A 24548-nucleotide genomic window follows, 5' to 3' on the forward strand; every position below is an offset into this window, starting at 1 on the left:
CCCGGCCCTGTCTACGCTGCTGCCTCGACACTGCCTTTCCATCGCCGTCTTGGTGGTTATGAGTGAACGTGGTCTGGGTCCTGGATCTGGACCGCAGTCCTACATCTCCCTGACAGGAGGAGCGTGGAGCAGAGAGAGCACTTCTGGACCCCTGGGAAGGCCGGAGTGGGGTCACGCAGACTGTGAGACCACCCCGCTCTGGTCCCCGGCTGGTGCATCCCCTGAAACCACGCCTCTCACTTGCCCTGTTTCCCACCGAGGGCTGCTCGGAGGACCCGGTGTGTAACAGCAGCAGGAAACAGGAAGTCACAGAGCGCTGCACACGCCTCAGTGATTTGTTGCCGGAGGGCACGTCTGGGTCCCTGCCGTCAGTCCCCCGAGGAATCAGAGAGGAGATCTTAGCTCTGCGAGGCTGACAGCAGGGACTGGCTGGCCGCCAGGGAGGAAAATATGCAGACAGCAGGAGCTGGAGGGGAGGACGCACCCGCGAGACGCAACTCCCGGCTGACAGATCCCGCGTAAGCGCCCCACAGGGCGAGACGGGCACCGGAATTCTGCTGGTTCAGGGCCCGGGGGCGAGACGATGCTGGTGAGTCCCGGGGGAGCCGCTCGGCCAGGGTGAAATTTAAGGATGAGACAGGTGTATCACTTGGGGTTTCTCCCTTGCTCCTTGAAGGTTATAACATCAAATGGATGTTAGAGCCCCTCAACACCTGCTCACAGGTCCCAGCTGAGGAAGTGATGCCTAGAGTCAGCCAGGCCTCCTGGTCTACCCAGCCACGTGGCTCTGAGTGACCACACAGCCGGCGGGGAGCAGCAGGGCAGGACCAGGACCCAGGGGAAGGATGCAGAGGCATTCAGTGTGCTGACTGTCTGGCGGGGGAACGCCACTTTCCAGGCTCAGCCCAGCTGGATGCGGGCGTTGCCTTCAGGTCACAGCTCCCCACGCCAAGATGAAAACGCCTGGCTCGTGGCTCTGAGCTTCTGAGTCCTGGTGCCGCCTCTCTCTGCTCCAGCCTTGGCTAGGGGAGGACCCAGGCTGAGCCAGGTTTCCATGGAGGTGACTGGCTCAGAGCGCTTGGCTCTGGATGCCTGTGAGAGCACCTTATGTAATGCCCGCTGCAGAGGGGCAAGGACGCCCGGTGGCCTTGACCTTCTGAGAGTCTTGGGGAGGTTTGGAGAGAGATTGGATTCTGTTCTGTTCTGGAAGCCACAGGGATGGGCGGGTAGAATCTCTCCTGAAGGAAGGAGACAGAGTGTGGACGCCGAGAGACGGGTGGTGGGGACGGCCCCCGAGGGCCTCCGCCTCACGTGGGAGCTTTTAGATGTCGCCTCCTCGGAGGAGCAGAAGGACGGAGGGGCTGGGTTTCTCCTGCTCACCTGCGCCTGCAGCCCTGGGCTCCCTGCCCCTCACCCGAGCAGGCCGCTCTGTGAACCATTGTTGAATAAATGAATTAGCAAGTGAAGATGGCATTGGGTGGGAAACAGCGTTTGGCAGAGGACAGGGCGACAGACTCCCCCCGGGAAGACGTCCATCACCATAAACAACGCGCCCACAGCCCGCACATCACAGAAACGCAGAACAGTCCACGTGTACTCCACACACATCTTCTGCCGCTGAGTTCACCTGTTCTTTTCTTTAGAACAGATGGGACACTGGTAAGATAACCACCCAGGAACCAACTAGGTGTCCCAGCAACTCTCAGGTCCATGGTTTCTGGAGGGACCTTTCCCACAGCTGCTCGGTCATTCCCAACAGAAGGCGCCCTGGCCCCTGACACCCCCCCACCCACGGTCACACTCTCTCCCCCTGCTCCGCCGGCTCCTTGAACGGTTCAGATCCCCCACCGTGGACAGCCAACCACCCCAGCACCGGGTCCAGCTCCGCCCGGCCCGAGCCTCCCGAGCCCCCAGGCCTGGGCCTCCCATCTCTTCCCTCGTCCGCTCGCCTCTGTGTCACCTGGTCCCCTAGAGGCCGCCGGCCCCCACCTCCAGCCAGGCATCCCAACACTGAGCCATCTCTGCAGCCTGTGTCCAGAAGGACTGCAAGCATGATCTCATGTTGGAAACCTGGCTTGGATAACACTACTCTCTGCTGAAACCCCAGGACCGGCCACGTCCAATCAAGGCCTCTGGTTCCCACACCGGGCCCCGCTCATGCCTCTAACCCCCCGCGGTGACTCCCTCTCCCCATGCACGTCCCACGCTGTGTTGTTGCCCCCACCTCTCAGCGGTCACGGAGGCCCCACCTTGCTTCCCCAGCACCCTCCAAGGCAGCTCACGTGCCGGCTGGCGCGGGTCTCCCCTTGCTCATCGTCTGAACCGTGGATGCCATTTCTCACTCGCTGCCTGTGCAGCTCGGACATGGCTCCTGAATGCACTATTCACCAAACACGTCTTAAGCTCCTAGAAGTCTGGGACCGTGTCTTATTTTCCCTTGTACCCTTATCAGTCCCTTAAGAGAACGGCCTACTAAATTATTTTATCATGAGGATACTATGAAGCATTCCCTGGACGTATCAGGACAAAAATATCATTGATTCAATAAATAAAGGGTTAAAAGAGGCAGATCACAGGTCTGTCTGCAGTAGTAAAAGATTCTGAATGGATAACATCATTGCCGGTTAATGTGGACACAGACGTTTAGATGAGGCCTGTTTGCTTGGGACCTGTCCTGCTTCATTCATCCTGTGGTTCAACACAGAGCCCCAGGCAGCCCCCCCAGGATGTTGGGGTGCCCCAGGGGGAGAACTGCAGGCCTGGGGGCCTTTTTCCGCACCCGCCCTTTGCCCACTGAGTGGCCCACGGCGCCTGGGCGGTGGGGAGGACCCTGAAATCAAGGGTGGGTGTGGGTGGCGGCCTGGCCACGGCCCTGCAGGGCCTCTGGCGTGTTGCAAGTTCCCTGTTCCCTCTCAAGACTCACAAATACAGCTGCCCCTCCTCCGACCAGCATCTTATTGGGGCAAAACCGTCAGAAGGTGATTCCCAGTGGACACTGACGTCACTTGTGCTGAAATACAGAAATTTTCACTCCCAGAAATTCTCCGTGGGCCTCCTGCTCATGGGGGCTCCTGTGGTCCACCAGAGAGGGGACGGGGGAGGCTTGAAAACCAACTCTGCCTACTGCCCGACACCTTCAGGGGGACGGCACCAGCTGAGACGGGGAAGGTGTGGACCCTCCCCGACACACAGAGATGCCCTCGGCTGGACACGCTGCGGGCTTCGCCAGCCGGCCTGAGCGCATCTGAGGCAGAGCTGTACGTGCGGGGATGGGCGCTCTCTCCTGGCAGATCAAGGACCTTTCTCTCCCTCTTGCTCTCCCAGAAGGGCCCGCCTGCTCCTCCAGCCGTCCCTGGACCCCGAGCCGGTCCCGCCCTGCTCCTCGGGCAGCAAGCTGCCTCTCACACAGGCTTCCAGAGCCGTGTCTGTCCGGCCCAAGGAGGCCCAGCTCACAGAAGCGCCCTGGTTCCGCCGGTTGTGCCAGCACCGAAGCAGGAGGTGTGGCAACACAGCTATTTATAAATAAAGGTGTTATCACAGCTTCACAGAACCCAAACTAGAGACGCCCTCCCACCCACAGGAAGGGGAGCTCCGTGGCCTCAGAGCTCGCTGACCGCAGCTGTGTTGCTGGGCTGGCCCTCAGCTCGCCGGGGACACAGCTGAGACAGCGTGCGGTCAATTCACCCCTCAGCCAAGGTGGGGACCCGTCCTCGGGGGGGGTGCACACGGCAGGTAACTGGGATAGAACTACTGAGCATCCCCCGTTAGAACACTTATGTTGCTGAATATACATCATCCTCTTCCACCTATGCTCACATTTTGTGTCTCCCGTAAGAATTCTAGTCCAAAAACATGCACATGCATGGACGGCATAGACTGTAAATCTGCACTCCGATGCTTCCCAAGGTGCTAAGACTGCCCTCCCTCTTGTTCCCCGCTCTTCCCTCTGCAGTGCTGGGGGTCCAGTGATGAGGACTTGTAGGGGGAGGGGATGGGAGGACCACTGAGACCAAGCCTGGGGTGCCGGGGCTCGTGTGGGGGCAGCGTCAGGGTCAGGAGGTGGAGCGATCACACAAGCAAAGATGCTGAGGGTCACGGGAGCCAGGTTTGTGGACATCAGAGGAAGTTACAACATGGAAAAGGAGAAAGCCACCGTAAGCTCTCCAGCGTTCGACTAGAATCGGAAGTGTCGGTGTGACCTCATGATTTGCAACACCTATGGATCAATACTGAAGCTGAAACTCCAATCCTTTGGCCACCTGATGCGAAGAGCCAACTCATTGGAAAAGACCCTGATGCTGGGAAAGATTGAGGGTGGGAGGAGAAGGGGACGACAGAGGATGAGATGGTAGGATGGCATCACTGACTCAATGGACATGGGTTTGAGTAAACTCCGGGAGTTGGTGATGGACAGGGAGGCCTGGCGTGCTGCAGTCCATGGGGTTGCAAAGAGTCGGACACGACTGAGCAACTGAACTGAACTGAACTGGATCAATACAGAAAGACACACAGATGTCAATGGTAGAAAGGTACTTTTTCTTTGGAGATGAGGCTGGTTCCAGCGTTGGAAAGCGTGATGTGACGTTTTGTCACACAAGGCTCAGGGCAAAGGGGCCATGGGGAGGACAGAGCCCAGTCAGCAGTGCAGTGACTGAGCTGGGCCCCAGATCAAACTAGACCTCCAGCTGCTTTTTCAGTTACTCACGCTAATTACTTCCCTTCATTTTAAAGAGAGCTTCCATTTTTGTTGTCATTTGTAGCTGTAAGGGCCATAAACCGTAAGCATACATGCATATCATGCTTCTGTGATGGTACATGTTTGTATTTATGTTATCGAGACATGAATGTGAAAGAAACACCTGTAAATGTGACCATGGATTACTAACACGCTCGAGAGCTAAGATTTTCCTACTTGGATGATATTCTACACCTCAGATCTCGCACCTGTGGTAGGTGGCACCCCGCTGAGCCCCACATCCCCAAATCACCGGGTTTCTAGGTGTTGTCATAGACTAGATCCTCAGTTATAGCAACATTAAATTATGTCCATCAATTTAAACGGAGCGCCCCACTCAGGGAGGCACACAGCACTCTGGATGTGTGCGTGCCGAGTCCCTCAGTCGTGTCCGACTCTTGCGACCCCATGGACTGTAGCCCGCCAGGCTCCTCTGTCCATGAGGTTTCCCAGGCAAAAATCCTGGAGTGCGTCACCATTTCCTACTACAGGGGATCTTCCCGACCCGGGGACTGAGCCCTTGTTTCTTTCATCTTCTGCATTGTCAGGCAGGTTCTTTACCACTGAGCCTGGGAATCCTGTCCTGGATGGGACACTCAAATATTTCTTGATGTGGCCATTTTCAATGTGAGAAAAACAATTCAGGTGGCGTTCAAGTCTCTGATTAAGGGGGTACCATACACCTGAGTATGGGTAGTGTGGTGGGGATGGGCTGAATTTCCGCTGTCAGCTGCTAGGTGGCCACTGATGAACGTGGTCATCTTTGATCCATTGCTCTTTCCCGGATTCTTGGACTTACTAAATATCTACCACGTCCAGGCAGCTGTCAGGTCACCATGGCAGCAGCAGGAGCTCACATCTCCTGGGGGGGGGTGTGGGGGGCCAGACGTACCCCAGTAGCCAGGAGAGCAGAACAAGGGGTGACTGGACCCCCCCAACTGTGCTGGTAAAAATGAGTCTGTGTTACTCTGTGGACTCAACATCAAAAATGAATAGGAAAAGTTATTGCATAATTTTTCTCCATGAAAAAGAGATTGTGAATGTCTGACAGCTGCACAGGTGTGAAATGTTCCAGGCAAACCTATGCAGTCATTGCAGTTTTACAGCTTCTAAACCTACACATTCCAACCCTCTAACAACCTCCCATCATCTGAGCCTGGGATGCTAATCCTCTCCTTACTGTCTGTAGTAAATGCAAGACTCATTATGCTGTTGCTCAGTAGCTAAGTCTTGTCCAACAGCCTTCCTGGCCCTTCACTATCTCCTAGAGTTTGCTCAAACTCATGTCCACCCAGTCAGTGATGCCATCCATCTTGTCCCGTCATCCCCTTCTCCTCCTGCCCTCAATCTTTTCCAACATTGGGGTCTTTTCCATTGAGTCAGCTCTTCGCATCAGATGGCCAAAGTATTGGAGCTTCAGCTTCAGCATCAGTCCTCCCAATGAATAGTCACGGTTGATTTCCTTCAGGACTGACTAGTTTGATCTCCCTGCACTCCAAGGGATTCTCAAGAGCCTTCTCCAGCACCACAACTTGAAACATCAGTTCTTGGGTGCTCAGTCTTCTTTATGATCCAACTCTCACATCTGTACATGACTACTGGAAAAACCAGAGCTTTGACTAGACTCATTCTAGTCACTCAGAAAAACAATTTCCGTCACAAAATTTATGTAAAATTGCAGCATTTCTCACTGTCTGTTAAAAGTTTTGTCAGGACAAGGAAACCCTAGTTACTGCCACCTCCCTTCTACAGGAAACAGCTCATCCCATAGACAACACAATAGATTTATCCTCCTACAGAAGCACCAAAGTTGATTTAAAACCTGGGACTGTGTCCTGCTAATTTCATTTCCTGAGCCAGAGCTTTCGAGGCAAAGTTTCTTATGTTCACCGAAGGGTTTTTCAGCCCTCTGCAGTGATGAATTCAGCCAACAGAGTTGAACTGTGCAAAAACATTTACAGTACAATTTCAATTGCCTTAGGACCTGGATTAAATTTTTATTCATGGCTGAAAGTTCACAAAACACCCAGAAGGATAAAACAGACAATTAGACCACGTGTGTGTCCTTGTCTGGGCAGGATGCAAGCTGACATGCTCCGCAGAGGTCTAGGACACACACACATCTCTTCCCTCATTAGTCTGATCATTTTTTCACACGATGGCTAGAGAACATTGGTTTGGCGCTAACGCCCCTCCGGATGCTCTGGGGACTCCAGCAGCACAGAAATAAGCCTTGCCTTTACAGGTGGAGGTGAGCCATGAGGCCCTGCAGACAGCTCCTGCCCGGTGCCCGGGGGCTCTCACAGCTGCCTTCTGGCTGTGCTCACACAGGCCTGCTGCTGCCCTGGGCCTCTGCTCCTGCTGCTTCCATCACCAGAAGATGCTGCCTCATTTCCATCAGGTCCTCGTTCAAAATCATATTCAGTGACGCCTCCCCGGAAGACCCTGGCTCCTTCTCCGGGGTTCGGGCTCTGAACAGACTTTCATGTCTTCGCCAGTCACCCGTGGCCCGTCGCCTGATACTTACCAGGTTGGACTCAGGTTATCAGCCATGTCATCACTGCTGATCCTGTGCTTGAGGCCACACAGAAATGTTAATAAAAAGCCACGAGCAATTACTGGACGATGATCCTGTTAGGAATTGCTAAGCCTGCTCCTGATTTTATCCCATTCGGTCCACATCCGAAATCTTACGACCGTCGACATTTTGCTTCATTTCACTCTTCAGTTGCCCTTCACTGTTACACCATCCTGCTCAAGTTTTAGCCTACCCTCAAGAAATGCTCAGACTGTATAATAGTAAACATATTTTATTTAAAAAGTTATAGCCTATTTAAAAAGCACGCAGGCAGATTTTAGAAAGACTGGTGTCCGAGGAATATCAGTAGACCACTGCTTTACTTGATTCTCCAAAGCTATAAAATAAATTCAATTCAAATATGAAGCTTTATTTAAATTTACCAGTTCATCTGGAAATAATGAAGTAGAAACCGTAGCCTTGAGCCATGTATTTGCAAAATGAGTCAAAAGAAACAACAGCCATCTTTTGAATGTCTCTCCAGGGGACAGAGGTTCACCCCAGTGAGGCCCCTGTCGGAGGAGGCATCGGGCCAGCCTGGACACAGACGAAACCTCTGTCACCTTTTCTCCTTCCCTTTCGCTGAAGAGCCAGACGCAAATGAGCAGAGGGAGAAGCAGATGCCCTCGGCCGCCGGGCAACAGGGAAACTCAGGAGACAGAAGCGGGCAGACCGCGGCATGTGTGAGCCTGGGGCGCAGGGGAGCCCCGCAGAGGCCGCGTGTGGCCCCAGCCTGGACGTGGAGAGCAGGGTGGTCCCTCACTCCCTTAGGGAAAGAGACAGGCCAAAATCTGACTCGGATTCCTGACACGCTGCTCGGCTCCCTCTGGACTAAGCTTCGTCCGTCGCTGAGCGTCTCTGTCTTCAGAGTCGCCTGAGCCTGGACGCGCTTTATAGCCTAGAGGGACCCCACCTCCAGGCAGCACCTAGGGGGACACAGACCCGCCCCCAGGGGCCTCCTCAGTCCCGGTGTCCAAGGACCGATGCCACCTTCCCAGAGAGGAAGGGGGAGCTGCTCAACTGCCTGCCCTGCGGGACTTCCAGTCTGCAGGGAGGGGCCCCTATGATGCGGGGGTGTGGGCTGGCACTCGGCACACACCCAGATTCCCGCCCCCCCACACACACAGAGCATCTCGCCTACCAGCACCAGGGCACTCACAGGACACTGGGCCATCCACACCAGCCCCCCAAGGAAGATGCTGGCAGGTGATTGCAGAACAGGAGCCAACAGGACTGAGGACCTCTGCCTGAGGTCCGAGGCAGAGACTCCCTCCAGCATCGCGCCCCAATCTGTTTGCAGCCTGGGCTCCCGCTTGAGGGCTGGTCCTGACAGCCCCCCATGTCCTCAGAGCTGAGAGACACAGGGGTGAGTTCTCCTGAGTCTGCACCATCTGCCCAGGCTCCAAGGGGGCTTGCCTTATTTTCCAAGGAGGTCGCATAGATTGCCAAAGGAGAGAAAAAGGAAACCAGAGCTTTACTCCAACCACAAGGCAGCCAAGAGGCTGGGATATTCCCTCCCTTTCGGTGTACCCCCTGCTCATGCCATCGTTACATGTACCATAAAACTCAACTCCCAGACACGAGGTGCAGAGCAGGACAAACAAAACAGGCTCAGGTAAAGGCTGCTGTGAGTTGCTTTTTAAAAAGCAGTGGTCTGTCAATTCCTCTTGCCTTTCAAAATGAAGATTTACAAACTGCGGCATCAGAGTTTGGTCTCGTTGAGCGGGGGGTATAGGACCGGGCCATCCTGGCAGACATGCAGCCCCAGGCTCGGCCAGGCTTCCCGCCTGTGGGCCGCTGGCTCCCCGGGGTTCGAGCAGTTCTGCAGCTGCAGGTCCTTGGAGAAGCACAGCTCCATCTGCCCGAGGAGCTGCACCTCCTGGCCCTGAAGGGAAGAGTGAAGACGCTTCAGAATGCAGGTTGGAGCATCATGGCGGTTCAAAGAGACAGAAGAGAGGGCTCCAGACCTAGGATCCGGGCTCCAGGAGCAGGGCCCCCCACTCCAGCGCTGAACTGGGGCCAGGGCCCAGAGGGGCAGCTGTGGTCACCTCCAGCCCCGCCTCTGAGGCAGCCTGGACATGGACGGGGAGGAGAACCCACTTTCAGCTTAGAGATGTACACTTGGACAAAGGTGCGTGCAGACACACCCACACATATCATGTCTGCATCACAATCGATAAACAGGTAAGTGGCACCCTATTGCTAGATGAATTTAAGACTTCAGCAGCTGACAGAGGAAATGACAGCTCATCTGGAAGTTGGACAGGAAACGACAGCTGACAGGACTAACAACGTGAACACTGCGTGATATGCCCACAGGGTCCAGTCCCTGCCTCACCGCCTTCCAGAACAGGAGCCTCCCTGTTAGGGAGAAGCTGCCAGAACACCAGCCCGCCCAGCACAGTGTCAAACAACAGTCTGTTATTTCAAAGCACACACACACGTGCACACACGCATTTGTACACCTGCAGGCACCCTCCCCCCACCCCGACACACATAACTCTGCCCCTGGGAACTCCACGGCGAGCGCGAGCCCTCAGAAGGCGGCGCGCGCCTTCTCGGTGGAGACAGAGGACAGAGCACAGCGCGCCTGACCTTCTCCAGCAGCAGACACTGGACTTTGGGCACGACTTTGTACACGCTGACAAGCGCATCTCTGATGTCTGACACCTGAAATCGGATAAACTGCATTAGAAATGGAACGTCCACAGAATAAACGAACAGTTCTGTCCTGGTCAGAAGCGACACTGGTTTATACTCCCATGGATGCAAACAGCTGACGTCAGCGTCCTCTCCCCAGAGCGCCCCTGGATCAAGGACACAGCTCAGAGAGGCTGGGGGTGAACCGCCCCGGCCCCAGGCCCTGAAGGAGAGAGAACAGCCCCATAGGTCCCCCTCCACACAAGCGGCGCTCCACGGGGGTCCCTACTCCTCTCTGCCCTGGTCCAGGGCCTGCATGCCGGGTACAAAAGCAGAAGCTCTCCTGCAGGAGACGGGAGGTCAGGCCCCGCCTCTGCTGACGCCCGGCCAGGGCCTCCAGCACAGAAGGAGCTCAGAGAACGCACGCTCTGGCTGTTGCTCTGGTTGGAATTGAAGTCTGTTCTCTGAACATCATGTTCTGGGCAAGAAAACTCCCCTTATCTACTTAAATGTGAGTCCAGGTGGAACTGAAGGGGCCTGCAAATGCCCTGCCTCCCGACCTCCTAGGTGGATGGATAGAGCGCCGCTGCAGAAGGGCACTGCCCTGCCCGGCCCTCCTCTCCATGGACGGAGGAAAACGGCGGATACCCAGAGGGAGACTGACTTAGTCACACCCGGTCACGAGAGCGGAAGGAGGGCTCGGGACCCGCCGAGGCACCGGAACTCAGAACTGCTAACGACAGTGACGTTGGGGTGTTTGCACATTCATATGTGTAACAAATACGAACACTGTCTCCAGGGGGGAGTCGGCTGACTCACTCTGTAAAGGGCCTGAGAGCGAGGCTTCGGGCCCAGGGGGGTGGTGACCGCTGTCTGGGGGCCAGGCCGTCCGCCCACAGCTGTGCTCACGCCAGGGAGAGCCCTTCTGTACCGGCCACCCGCTGACAGGCTCTGACAGGTTCCAATTTCCACACTGTGATCATGAAACACGGCACAACTACATCATAAAAACAAGGCTTCATCTTCTTCAGGCTCATAGAACTGTGCTGTCCCACTGCATATTCTATTAATACCGGCCTCTTAAGAGCCTGGAACACACTCCTCACACGAAACCACGAGCCTGCTCCAAAATCATGTTTTCAGTAGCCTTGAGTTTACACAAAATATACCGGAAACCAAAATTTAAATGAAATCTATTTAGAAATATAACAGTCAAGTGGGAGGGGCTGGTTTGGGTTCTTTGAAACCAGAGTATAGCTCTCGGCTGATGTGACACCCAGTTAGGGGATACACATTTGACAAGAAGCCAGAAGCAAGATTTACCTGGTAGTAGTGATCGGTAGATGGTTCTATCCCCAATTTTTGGAGCATGCTAAAATTTAAAGTAAAAAAGAAAAGCTGTATAATGAAGGTCTGATTTTCTTTCTTGCTGCTATCATATTTCAAAGTAAAAATGAAGACCCTCTTAAAGGGAAGTGTGCAGTTTCACTACCTGGGGCCATAAGCCTGCTGACACAGGCAACACAGGGGTGGTGTCCAGGCCGCCTGACCTCCCCTCACCATGGGCACACGAGTATCTCATCTGTGCCCCTTTTCAGCACCAGAACCTCTCAACAGCGGTCTGGGTGGCTGCCACCAACCAGAGTTGGCACCACATAACCACCTATCTGCCATGCCTGTCCTAAAGGACAGTTAGCAACTGATTCTGGATTCAAGGCTTATCCTAACAATCCTGAATTAGATCAATCTTTAAAATACATTCAATGCCTACAGTCTTGAATGATTTTCTAAAGCACGTGGTTTTAACCAGCTTTTTGTGACCCCGTGGACTGTAGACCTCCAGGCTCCTCTGTCCATGAGATTCTCCAGGCAAGAATACTGGAGTGGCTTGCCATGCCCTCCTCCAGGAGATCTTCCCAACCCAGGGACTGAACCTCCATCTCATGTCTCTTGCATTGGCAAGTAGATCCCCTACCATTGTGCCACCTGGGAAGCCCAGTGGTTTATAATATAGAGGAAAAAAGAAAGGGCATGTTTTGACGCCTTAGCTTTCATTTTGTGAGCACTGAGTTTTTAGATTTTCCTTGGAGAAGCTGGGAGACAATACGACTTCCCTACAGCTGTTCTACATAGTCTCCATCAGACATTCGGTGGGCAGGAGCACCTTTCCTCGGCAGGCCCCAGGGAACACACTCCGGGAGAATAAGACGCCACCCGTCCACCACCGTGGGCCTGGCCGATGCTCCAGGGATCCCAGAATCCAGCAACTCTGCACTTGGGAGTGTGTATGGAAAGCCACGGAGATTTAGGAAGGGTGACCAGGAGGTACTTGGTAAGTAGTTGTTGGCTGAAGGGATGAATTATTCAAATACTTGACCTTAAAACTTTCAGCATAACCATGTATTCTCCTTTTCCTGCTGAATTCAAGAAAACCTGGGCTGCAGAGTCGGCTAGACTCACGCTGCTTGTGAACTAGGACCATGAGGTCTGTGCTGGTGAACAGGAGGCGCCTTCCTCCCTGGAGTCTGATAAGAGGGAGCTGCCTGAGGGTCTCCTGCGCGGGCTACTTCTCCCAGGACCTGCGTGATGAGCCCCTCCAGTCTCTGAGTCCGCTCCATGCAGTCAGGCCCCCAGGGGTCTGGAAAGGCTTGTGGGAGGTGTGTGTTTCTCAGGACAACTCCGCTGCCTGGATCCCAGGACCATGGTACCCGAGTCAGGGATGCTGCACCAGGCAACTCGCAGCCCCGTTCATCCCCAGGACTAGGGTGTGGGTGTGGGGTGACTTGGGAGAGTGGGGTGCAGGAGGCGGGGCTACAGGCCTGGGTCTCCCACCTGGTCAGGGCCAGGTGCTTATACAGATCCAGACTCTTGCCGAAGTACTTCTTCTGGGAATTGAGGGCGTCCAGCTGGGCGGCACAGGTCCCGTGCTTCTTCCACTCGTGGCTCCTGTAAGGGTGTGTTAAAAAAAAAACAAAACTCTGGTTAAAAGGTAATGACACCAGCTCCCAGTAAACCACCTGCACGCTCCTCGTGCAGGGCATCCGGGCAGGAGGCAGGCTGCTGCTTTCACAAAGCGGGAAGGACAGACGTCCTCTTCTCGACACGGGCAGCGACCCAGACCCCCACACACAGGCCCCAGGCCCCGCTGGACCCAGTCGAGCACCACCAGGCCTCGTCGGCTGTTCTTCAGGCCTTCCTCCGCCGGGCAGTGCCAACTCGCTTCTGCGATTAACAACAAACCCAACTGAGAAAGAAGTGAACGCCGCCATTCAGGCTTCACAGGATCACATGGCTCTGGGTGTCCTTCCGGGGAGCCTCGGCTTGACAGCAGGGGACTCGATGGGCGCGCTGGACGGCCACTACTCAGTCACTGGCGAGAAAAGGCAGGCTCACTCATCACCAGGACGGCCTGAGGCCGGGTCCTGGCGCGCACTGCAGCGTAGATGTCATCTACAGAGACAACTGCATGAAAGCAACAGCCTAGCCAAATGCCCGCAAACAAGCAACGATTTGTACTGAAGAAAAACACAACTACTCATAATAATTGCTCACGTTTTATCGAAGATTAAACCAGGTGGCATAGTAGTAAAGAATCCACCTCCCAAGGCAGGAGACGTGGGTTCAATCCCTGGGTCAGGAAGATCCCCTGGAGAAGGAAATGGCAACCCACTCTAGTATCCTTGCCTGGAGAATCCCATGGACAGAGGATAGGTAGGCTACAGGTCATGGGGTTGAAAAAGAATCAGACACGACTGAGCACGTGTGCATGAAACAAAGTTTTGCAAAATGTTTACCCATTCTTCACTTGAGTCTCACAACACTGCAAAGTGAAAATATAATTGCTGGTTTAGAAGTGGGGACACTGAGGCTCATAGGGGCCAGTGAGCAGCCCAGCTTCACGGCTGCCCAGCCAGGCAACCCCAGCCTGCCTCCACCCACACTCAGGGCCCTTCCCACACCCTGCACTGCCAACCAATCAACTGCCAAACATAGATTACACCCGCCTTTAGAATGATTGACAACTTGTCAATTCAGAAGCTAACCAGGGTTAGCACGGAAAAACCAAACGGGCATCGGCTGTATCAACGATTAATTCGCAAAGATTTAATAAAGACAGCCATTCAAGTACTCAGAAGGCACTCCATACAGTCTCACAGGAACAACCTAACCGTACCGTGATTCTTCAGCAGCATCACCAGGGAGCGGCCCTGAGTGAGGGCAGCGGCTGTGAGTTACCAGTCTCCCGGACCCAAGAAAACAGTGAAGGTGAAAGTTGCTCAGTCATGCCTGACTCTTTACAACCCCATGGACTCTACCGTCCATGGAATTCTCCAGGCAAGAACACTGGAGTGGGTAGCCTGTCCCTTCTCCAGCAGATCTTCCTGACCCAGGAATCAACCCAGGGTCTCCTGCATTGCAGGTGGATTTTTTATGAGCTGAGCCACAAGAAAACCATGAGAAAAGATTAAAAACAGATGAATAATCAACTTTCTTCGTCTACAATAGCACCCACGGTGAATTATTTCTTAACTTTCTAAATTCTATGAAGTAGAAAAAGGAGACTGTTTTCAACTAGCTGAACGTGAAACTGAATTACGGGGGCCTCAGTTTCTGCACAACAGGGACAGTCATTCTAGAATCTCCCACAGAAGGAGCTGGAGAAGTCAGAGGCGGAAGCAGTCACACACGCCCAAACAGCTCCTAGCATGTAAGAGTCAAGAAACGCCCACTGCTGCTTCTGGAGCGAGTAAACTCAACAGATGTTAGAGATGACCAAACTCTCGCTCTTTTTCCTATTGTTTAGATGCTCAGCCGTGTCCAACTCTTTGCAACCCCATGGACGGGAGCCCACCAGGCTCCTCTGTTCATGGGATTCTCCAGGCAAGAATACTGGAGTGGGTTGCCATTTCCTCCTCCAGGAGATCTTCCCAACCCAGGGGTCAAGCCCACATCTTGTGCATTAGCAGGCTGATTCTTTACCACTGAACCTCCTGGGAAGCCCTTCTTTTTCTTACAAGAATCAGAAACCAGTAACACCCCTCTGTTGCAGAGGGTCGTGTACACAGTATTTTTCAGGATGGCTGGTTTTGTTAACAGATTTAATCTTAGGGAACCATCTTGAATACCAAGTGATACCAGGACCCTCTCCTTTGCATATGTGATTCCCATTTGAGATTAAAGAAAAAAGCTTTCTGACATGAGCCTCCCCCTTAAGGACAGGAGAGGCCAGGACACCTCCGTGGACACTTTATCCAAGACAGCAAGGCAACCTAGGCAGCAGCCACCCACGGGCAATAACCAGGGAGCTGGTAAGCGCCCGGCCACGTGAGCTGCCAGCTCCACATCCATAGGCATGAACGTTACCTTCGTCATTTAGAACAAGTTTCTGAGTTCGTCATTTAAGCCCCCAACCTGTAAGGTGAATCATTTTGCCCTTATTAGAACACAAAGCCGAGTGTGTGTTCTGCCCACACCATCTCGTCAGACGTTGAAGGACTCACCCCACGGAAGGCCCTTTTTGTGTATGTTTGTGTGTGTGTAGTTACTCAGTCGTGTCCGGCTCTTTGTGACCCCGTGGACTGCAGCCTGCCAGGTTCCTCTGTCCAGGGGATTCTCCAGGCCAGAATACGGAAGTCGGTTGCCAGGCCCTCCTCCAGGGGTCTTCCTGACCCAGGGATCAAACCTGTGTCTCTTTTTCTTCCTGCATTGGCAGCCAGGTTCTTTATCACTGTGCCACCTGGGCAAGATGCTTTGTGTATGTTTAGTGGTATATTTTTAAGCTTTGGCAAAAACCTGACTGATTCTATCTAGAATATTCTAACTACTAAAATCTCTTTTGTTTACTGAGTCACCAAAGAGTTTTTATTTTGAAGTATGCTGTGAAGTGCTAAGAGCTTTTTATTGTTTTTCACTATTTCAACTCATGTAGGCCACAGTCTGTTCTGAAACCACTTTCCAGACCTCAGGTTGCTCAGAGCCAGCACTGGAGACGTGGACTGTTCGTCTCCCTAACTTTTATGGGGTGCAGGGGGCGTTGCAGCCTCCGGACCCAGAGCCATGAGTGAACCACCTCCCAGCCACACACTCTCGAGTGAACTCGCAAACTGAGCACCCACGAACCAGGAGGACAAATGTCATTGCCACTTGGCTTTGTTTCAGAAAGCTTTTCTCCAAATTTAACTCCTCCTAACGAGTCTACACAAATATATTTCCAAGTTAAGCGAATCACTTTGGCCAAAAGCTGATTCACTGTGACATGAATTATAAATTGCCATCCTGCAGTGAGGGAGGGCTTCCCAGGTGGCGTTAGTGGTAAAGAATCCAGCTGCCAATGCAGGAGACCTGGGTTTAACCTCTGGGTCCAGAAGATCCCCTGGAGAAGGGCATGGCCACCCACTCTAGTATTCTTGCCTGGAGAATCCCATGGACAGAGGAGCCTGGCGGGCTACGGTCCATAGAGTCACAAAGAGTCAGACACAGTCGAAGTGACTTCACAAGCACACACAATGAAAGATATAATGGATTAAAAAGCAAGTTTACAAAGTCACTTCTCCTGCCCTCATTTTCTTATCCACTGAAGGACTGCTCCAAAGAGGGCACAGCATACACGAGGCCGCTCCAGCTTCGCAGCCTCAGCAGCCAGGTTCTCCGTCAGCCCTGCTTCCGCGGTCCCACCCCACACCTGAGCTCTGGGGCCCATGACGGGCCTGGGAACTCAGACTCACCAGAAGTGGAGGCTGCAGTTGGACAGATGGAACAGATCGGGCCAGTACATCTTCATGTCTGGCAAAAGGTCCTGCACGTAAAAACACAGCAATGATGATAAATCCACGTTAAGGCCTAACAACTCAAACCTAGAAGGCAGGTCTGATAAACGAACACAGTAAAAAAAAAAAAAACAACTGAGCTCTGTGAGTTAATAACACTCAGGTGAGTAAAATGACTCAGTTTATTTTGCATGACCTGTTTCTTAAGACACACCTACAAGTGAAGTCTGGGGAATCGTGAAAGCGTATGTGAAAATATAAACTCTGACGGGTGACTGGCTAGACAAATCATGTCCACCCACACAATGGAGTATTATTTAGCATTAAAAAAAAAGAAAAAGCTATCAAGCCATGACACTGGCTTCCTTCTCTCTCCACCTTGAATGTTTCCAATGACTACGTCTGCGTCTTCACTCAGACACACAACCCTTAACCAGCACACAGGGCTCTGAGGAACACTGCCCGGGCCCGCTGCTCACCCCCAGCCACACTGGCTTCCTCCCAGCTGCTCCAAAGCTCTGTCCTACCCCGAGGCCTTTGCACACACTGCTGCCTCTCCTGTCTCTGGTTAAGCTGGATTCCAGCTCACCACCACCTCCTCAGGGGAGCCGGGCCCAGGCCCACCGTCCTCAGCTCTGACTACCCTCCCCTCCAGGCACCCAGAGGGGGTGTCTGTCCTGGCTCCCGGCTGCAGGCAGGGTGGGCCGGGGACCACACCTGGTTCTGCCCCGGCCCCCGGCCCCCAGCACAGTGCCCGATGAGCTGCTGGCACGAGAACCTGTGGCTGGTTTGGACGTGATTACCTCGTCTGTCTGGGGGCCATGCAGTCCTGGGAAGGGCCCATAACTGGCAAATCCCAAGTCTGTCCCACTTTTTCAGAGAGATCTTAGGAACTCGCAGACCCTGCCCAGTAAGTCCAGTTACGCCATCACGAGTCCCTGACAGTTGACCATCACACACGAGGGACTGTCAGCACCCCACAGAAAGCTGCACTCACATGAGTGTGTGTATGTGTGTGGCTGCTACCAGGTCTCGTAACCCCAGTGCCTGGAGTTACTCTGCAATACACTCTTTGTCCTGGACAGACCCATCCCCTCTTCCCTGCTCACTGGCCCCACTGAGAAACCCACCCACAGCCAGAAAGGACACCCTGGGGGCCACGGCGCTCCTGCAAGCCAGGGCGGCACACACGCCTGAGCTCATGCCCAGCGGGCAGGGGTCCCAGACCAGGAACTGTGGGCCGTCCTGCTCACCCCTGCCGCCCTCACACAGTCGCTGCAGCCCATCAGGCCCAGGGCAGAGGGGGACTTACTGAAACACAGATTATACTTAATCCGTGGGCCTGTTTTAGACACCCATAAACGCTGGTGAACACACTTTAAACACGGCTTTGAGGGCACAGCTAGAGGAGGAGCAAATCTTTTGGGAGACTCTGCGGTAGGAACATTATTAACATTAGTACCTTGATCTCCTGTGGATTAAAGGGCCAGGATCGGTTACAAGCTTCACTTTTATCGGGCCTTGAAATTAGAGTTGAAAAAATAAAGAGAAATTAGTCTTGGTCGGTCTGGTTCCAAATGGCAAGAGAAACCACTCGAGTTGTGGTCTGGAGAGAACGAAAGGGGGTGAGTCACGCTTGGGGGCACAAGCGGGCACTGCTGGAGTTTCCTTCAAAGCGGAAAGTTGTTCAAAACTTCAGGCACAGTGCAAACAGGCTTTCCAGCACAGGAAGCAAACAGACAGCCCAGGAGGGGGCAACCCAGAGCTGGTCATGGAGATTTCTGGCCAGGCTCTGGCGCTTCCCTGGTGGTTCTGTGGTAAAGAATCTGCCTGCCGTGAAGGAGACCCAGATTCCATCCCTGGAATGAAAGGAAGAGGAAGCGGCCTTGGGAAGAGGCCCTGGAGAAGGAAATGACCACCCACTCCAGTATTCTTGCCTGGAGAATCCCATGAACAGAGGAGCCTGGCAGGCTACGGTCTGCAGGGTTGCAAAGAGTTGGACACGACTGAGCAACCAACACTTTTTGAGTTACTTGCAAATCTCCATTCAACAAGCGCAGCATGAGAACAGCAAGAGGTTCCACCTCTTTAAAGGTGATGAGGGTCATGAATACAAGGTACGTGTCGTGCTCAGAACGTGCCTGGTGACGACGCAAGGTTGGCTGCGGGAATGTTTTAGCACAGAGCACGCGTCCCTCCACTTGCGCCTGTGATTCTGTCCTCACGCGTCCAATTCTGGACGGGTCAACGCTCCATCTCCACGTGTGGCTTAGATCACGAGGGACCAAACCTGCTTTCTCCAGGGTGGACAAGCCTGGCCCAGCTCCCCACAGAGATGGGTGCCATCCCTCCAGCTGGAGGGCGGCCGAGAGCACCAGTGAAGTCACAGAAAACCAGAGGTGGGATGAGGCCTGGTCCTCAGGCCCCATTTAACCAGCTTTCTACTGACCCAGTCCCTGAGGCACAGCAGCGCCAGCAAGAGCCAGGACTGCCCGCCTCTCAACGGAGGAGGGAGAGCCGGTCGGTCCCTCCGGGCAAATGAACGCACACAGTTTAACATCACGAACACACGCACACACCGCAAAATACAAACTAAACAAACTGCGGGCAGAACCGGAAGAGTAGACTTGTGTGTCTGTGAAGTATGTATACTATAGATGCAAATCATATTTGTATAAAGTACATACGTTTATGTCTATGCATTTACTTATTGGTCCCAAAAGAAGAAAATGAGAAAATTAAAATTCAGTGATCGAAAATGTACCCAGAACCCTTAAATGCATATTTAAACTAGACTGTTATCATTCTACCAAAACAGAACTCAAGGACAACAGAAGGCAGGCCATGTTAGAGAGACTAAAGATATTTCTCAACAAGCTTCTGGTCTGCTGAGTAAACTCCTAACAGAAAACCCCAGTACACACATCTGGACAGACTCAAGCCAGACCCCCAGGTTAGCCAGCTTCTGGGGCTGCTGAAGTTTTAAATGCAGAAGTACTTGCCATAATCCGTGTATCGTCCAGTAATTCGGAGGGTCTTTGCAGTGGCTCCCAACTTCCTATGAAGAAATGACAGGAGACAAGTGGTTTCTTGTTTATTAAATACACTCAGCAACCTTCCTTTCTTTCGACAAACATAAATGAAGTCCAAGCCAGGCCTAACACAAAATAAATTCCGTGGTAACTTACAATAAGCAGTGTTCATGAGGGTACCACACGGGGCAGGGGATGGATGTTTTATTTGAAAAAGGTGAACCAACAATTTGGAAAACAGAATTTAACAGCTATTTTTGTTTTCTTTATGTGCTTGAAAATTAAGTCGACCTGATGGATGCACGCATACTTACCCACGAATAATTTTCTTGTCATGCAATCAAAAAATGAGAACCAGAGGCTGACATGGCATCCAGTCATATTCAGATCTGTTCAGGCACCAGGTTCAAATGCAAAGTGCAATAGTAAGTACTGAAAATCCGGAGCCAACAAAAACGCAAGATGAGAGTAAAATAACTAAGTCATGGAGTTAAAAATCTTTAGCGTAACATTTTACAGGAACCTCCAAATTATATAGCTAAAATGGAGCGTTTCCGAAATAAACAACCATTAAGAAATACACCTCGACCATCAGGTGGTGGGGTCAGACCTGGGCCTGGCGCCCACAGTGAACAAGCAAGGGAACAGTACATTTTGGGTCTGATGAGGAGCCGGCTCACCCGTGAGCCTCCTGCTTAAATGCCCTTCTGATGCAGGGAGGCGCTTTCTGTATAGTTGGTCTGGAAATAAGGGCAGGCCTGGTTTAGGTGACGGCAATGTCTGACGTCAGGAGGCTCAGACTAGGGGGCAGAGAGCAGGATGACCACCCGTGCCCTGCTCCCATCCCCCAGGAAACACAGTCCAAAGCAGGCAGGCTTTCCCACATGCGAGGCAGGGGAGGGCAAAGCCCAGCGCCCACGGGGGCTCTTCTACCCCAGCTCTTCACCTAGTGTCTTGGATGAGCCTTTGGGGGCGGGGGTGGAATCTGGGGTCGAGGTGCAGCTTTTCAAGGGGGGCATGAACCCAAGGGGCCCTGAGCAGAGAACAGACCTGCTCTGGCACCTGTGACACCCACCTGGCTCTCGGGGCAGGGCCCCTGGCCCCTCACGCAGGGCCGCCTGGAGGCACAGTATCAGCCCAGGAGGGCTCAGCTTCGAGGGGCAGGCGGGCCGGGGGCTGGGTCAGTGAGAGGCGCTGGGGAGGAGCCTGCACGGGACCTCCTCTCCGCAGGCGTCACTGGTCCCCGCAGAACTCACCTGGCACACGGTCGCAGGCCACTGCTGAACCATGATTAGTTTGCCCCACTCAAGGTCATCACTGCGAAAAGACAAGGGGTTTACTCTGTAACTTGAGTTACAGAAAAATTAACCCATCCATCCATTCACGCTATCGATCATTCAACAAACACTGAGTGTTGGCTGCAGGCCAGGGGCTGCTGCTGCAGGGAGGGGGCCAGGTCCCCAGGCGCCGCTGTGGGCAGGAGAGGGGGTCCGGGTCCCCAGACGCTGCTGCGGGGAGGGGGCCGGGTCCCCAGGCACTGCTGTGCGTGGGGAGGGGGTCTCTGAGAGGCTGGGGGGCCTCTTACTCTCTTGCAGCGCACCAGCCAGTGAAGGAGACAATGACTATGGTGACTGAGAAAACACACACGGCACCACCCAGGGACAAGTGGTGATGACTAGGGAAGAGGACAGGCCTGTCGGGTGGGGTATGTGCCGCGCGCTCAGTCGTGTGGCCCCAAGGACTGCACCCAACCAGGCTCCTTTGCCCATGGGATTCTCCAGGCAAGAATACTGGAGTGGGTTGCCATGTCCTTCTCCAGGGGATCTTCCCGACCCAGGGATGGAACCCGCCTCTCTTGCACCTCCTGCACTGGCAGGATTGTTCACCACGCGCCCCCTGGGAAGCCTGGCAGGCGGGGAAGGGGTTGGGCTTCTGGACCAGGCAGCCGGGAAGGCCCTGCAGTGAAGGACTGGCCAGAAAGCCCCTTTCTCCTCAGAGGCACAGGCGGGGCAGACACAGACCCATGAGCCCTTAGCAGCACGTGTGACACCCACAAGCCTGGAAACACAACGGTTCCAGCAGCTCGTCCGGCCACAGAGCAGCACCCAGGGCAGCACAGGGCTTGGCGCCACCCTGGCCTCTGGGGCCTGGTTCTCCACAGAAGGCGTGACGTAGGATCCCGAGGACTCCTTCCACTGGCCCCACAAAACGCATCTGGCCCTGAGACTTTCCGTGAGGGGCTGTGGAGTAGCATTCACACACCCCTCAGCAGAAGCCCTCCCACCAGGCTGGCAAGGCCTGGCACACACAGAGACGGGGGCAGAAAGGCTGGCTTGCGAAAATACTTTCTAGATGGAAAACATCAGTAGCAACAGGGCATATAACTCCAGCAGGCACGTCATTCAGGATAGATGAAATTTTAGAAGGAAAGAAGCAAAAGCCAAACAGAAATAAGTTCTTACATAATAATTTTGTAAATAATTGAGTACCATTTAATAAGCAGAGAATTCACAATATTTGAAAACTTTTCTCAGACTGAACTAATGAGCAAATGGTCAGTACAAGAGAAAAAGGAATGCATGAGCATTAGAGCCGGGAGAAGCCTTAGGAGTGCTTTTTTTCCCTAGGTATGAAAATCTTATTTCACAAAGGGGGAAACCGAGGCTGGAAGAGTAGGCAGAGGCCAGGAAAACTAGACCAACAGCATGGAGTTGACAATAAAACTCAAGACTCAACAATGTCTGTAATACAATTACCACGTACCACCCCGGCTAAAGAGTGCTGTGAGTGTAAGAGAAAGATCCTCTCAAATCAGTGGAGATGCTGACTGCTCTGTAGAGAGAACGGCCTCCCATGCAGAGGCAGAGGGCCTGGGAAAACCCCGCTGACCTGTGAGGCCCTCGGGCTCTGAATCACCCTCGTGGTCTCGAAACCCTGCCTTGCTCGGCAATTATTTCAGTTGCGCATGACAAGTACGCCAGACACATGGACTAACTTATGTAACTGGACATGTGAACACACGTTTGCATGTTTGGAAGTCCGCAACTTGCAGATCCCTATGGAGGGGGCCTGCTGCATTGATCACTGTAGGCCAGGTGTGGCTCGGAGCACGTTCTGTACTTTAACTGATGCCTCCTGGCATCGGTGCTAGGAGGCAGGTGCTGTCACTCTGGGGACTTCGGGTTGAACGACCCTGATGGAGGGCTCTGGATCACACATCTGGATCTGAGCTAGCAGTTCACACTCAATCCAGACACCACACTACCTCTCTGGTGAAACGCTCTTAACTTGAGGGCAATGCTTAGTTATCTAATGCAGCCCGTTTTCAGAAAATAACACTTTCTGGGAAAACTGAAATTTAATGTTACCTTTTAAAGTAAATGGTAAAACAACAATGATGGTTCATTAAAAAGGAAACCTGCACTTTTCCCACGCCTAGAAGTGAAGTATGAACTCCTTCTATTAACAAGATCATTACTCAAATAAAATAGAAGAAAATTCAAATCTGGTACTCAGATCTCTGTCTCCTTTACAGAAGTATAATGCGAATCCGCTCCCGGACCCCCTGTTCACCCCTAATTCGTCAGTTGCATAGGAAAGACTGGAAAGAGGGAACGAGGGGGAGGGGAGTGAGGGCGACAGAAAGAAACTAGGAAAGAGGAACCACGATCACTTCGGCAGGATCGCACCGACCCTGGACGGAATGCGCGCGCGCCATCCCTAGAGCCGCTCGCAGGTTCGGGCGCCCAGGTTCACCCCCGTCCCCCCGCAGCCCCGCGCCCCGCGCCCCGCGCCCTTCCGGCAGCTCACCTCCTCCAGAGCCCGTGCGCGCCGCCCAAGCAGCTCAGCGCCAGGCACAGGGCGCCCAGGAAGGCCGGGGAGGTCATCCGCCGCACCGGGGAGGACCCCGCGGGGTCGCCAAGGCTCAGTCTCCCGAGGGCGCGAGGCCGCATCCGGCGCCAGGCCCTGCGCTTCCCTGAAAAAGGAACAGACGTCGCTAAGCTGACCGCCGGGCCGGCGGCCGGCGAGCAGCGCGGCTAACCCCAGCCCACAGTCGAGCGCTCGGCGGGCCCTGCGGAGGCCTGGAGGCCCCGGAGCCCAGATCCCCGCAACACAGTGGGCTCGCACCCCGTCCACCGACCACCCGGAACCCCGGGGCCCTGCCGCCTCACCAGGTCCGCCAGGCGCACACGACAGCCGGTCCGTTCGCACCGCGACCTTCGCGGCTCCGCGAACTCTGCTGCCGGAGCCTCGACCAGCGCGTTTCCGCCCAGAGGCCCCAGCGCCACGCCCCCGCCCGGGACCCGCCCCCAGGCTCGGCCACAGCCAGGACCCCAACGCCTCGCCCCCGGCCCGGGACCCGCCCCTCTGGAGGACACGCCCCGCCCAGAGGACACGCCCCACTCCCGGTCTGTCCGTCTTCCCCTTAGGCTCTTTGACTGCGCTTCACTTTCCGGCCAGTTCCAGCCTCCCTTCGGTCCAGACCCGGGAGGTCGACTTGAAAGCCACCTTCTCTGATGTTCTGGGAGCCCCGGCTCCTCGTCTCCGCGTCGAGCTGCCCGGGAGCCGGGGCTCTCGGGGCCCAGTGGCCAGTCCGTCAAGGTGTGTGACAGGCGTGCGGAGACCGCGCCGCGGGGCCGCAGGAAAGGCTGCTACGTCGAGACCGGGTTGTGTTCAAGGAGCTGGGACCCTGGCGACCCAGGCAGGCGGAGAGACTCGTCTCACGTGTCCTCCCCACCACAGGGCCCCTTAGGGGCAGCCCCTGACCCCCAGACAGTCCTGTCTGTCCAGCTCCA

The 24548-nt window shown here is 54.2% G+C and overlaps 1 protein-coding gene and 1 long non-coding RNA gene across 4 annotated transcripts; one reads left to right on the top strand and one right to left on the bottom strand.

Moving 5' to 3' along the window:
* Window positions 1-318: 318 nt before the first annotated feature.
* LOC145521140 (uncharacterized) lies at window positions 319-4793 on the top strand. The gene is made up of 2 exons (XR_014065164.1): window positions 319-589; window positions 3325-4793. It is a non-coding gene; the product is annotated as an uncharacterized LOC145521140 (long non-coding RNA).
* A 2736-nt stretch (window positions 4794-7529) lies between these two features.
* On the bottom strand, window positions 7530-23997 carry RNASET2 (ribonuclease T2). Of its 3 annotated transcripts, XM_081529239.1 has the most exons (11): window positions 23925-23997; window positions 23563-23728; window positions 21009-21069; window positions 19723-19778; window positions 18183-18240; window positions 16679-16749; window positions 12786-12899; window positions 11277-11325; window positions 9909-9983; window positions 8985-9198; window positions 7530-8729 (listed from the first exon to the last, which is right to left on the bottom strand). In XM_081529239.1, the coding sequence occupies exons 2-10, from the start codon at window positions 23703-23705 to the stop codon at window positions 9016-9018; spliced, it is 810 nt and encodes a 269-aa protein (XP_081385365.1). In that variant the 5' UTR covers window positions 23706-23728; window positions 23925-23997; the 3' UTR covers window positions 7530-8729; window positions 8985-9015. The 3 variants fall into 3 exon arrangements, with proteins under 3 accessions (XP_081385365.1, XP_081385364.1, XP_081385366.1); XM_081529238.1 differs by having other exon boundaries at window positions 7530-9198; XM_081529240.1 differs by lacking the exons at window positions 16679-16749; window positions 18183-18240; window positions 19723-19778; ... (1 more) ...; window positions 23563-23728; window positions 23925-23997 and adding an exon at window positions 13506-13556 and having other exon boundaries at window positions 7530-9198; window positions 12786-13403.
* Window positions 23998-24548: the final 551 nt, after the last annotated feature.

Source organism: Giraffa tippelskirchi, chromosome 9 (assembly GCF_054371585.1).
Source record: "Giraffa tippelskirchi isolate mGirTip1 chromosome 9, T2T-mGirTip1v1.2.pri, whole genome shotgun sequence".
NCBI lineage: Eukaryota > Metazoa > Chordata > Mammalia > Artiodactyla > Giraffidae > Giraffa > Giraffa tippelskirchi.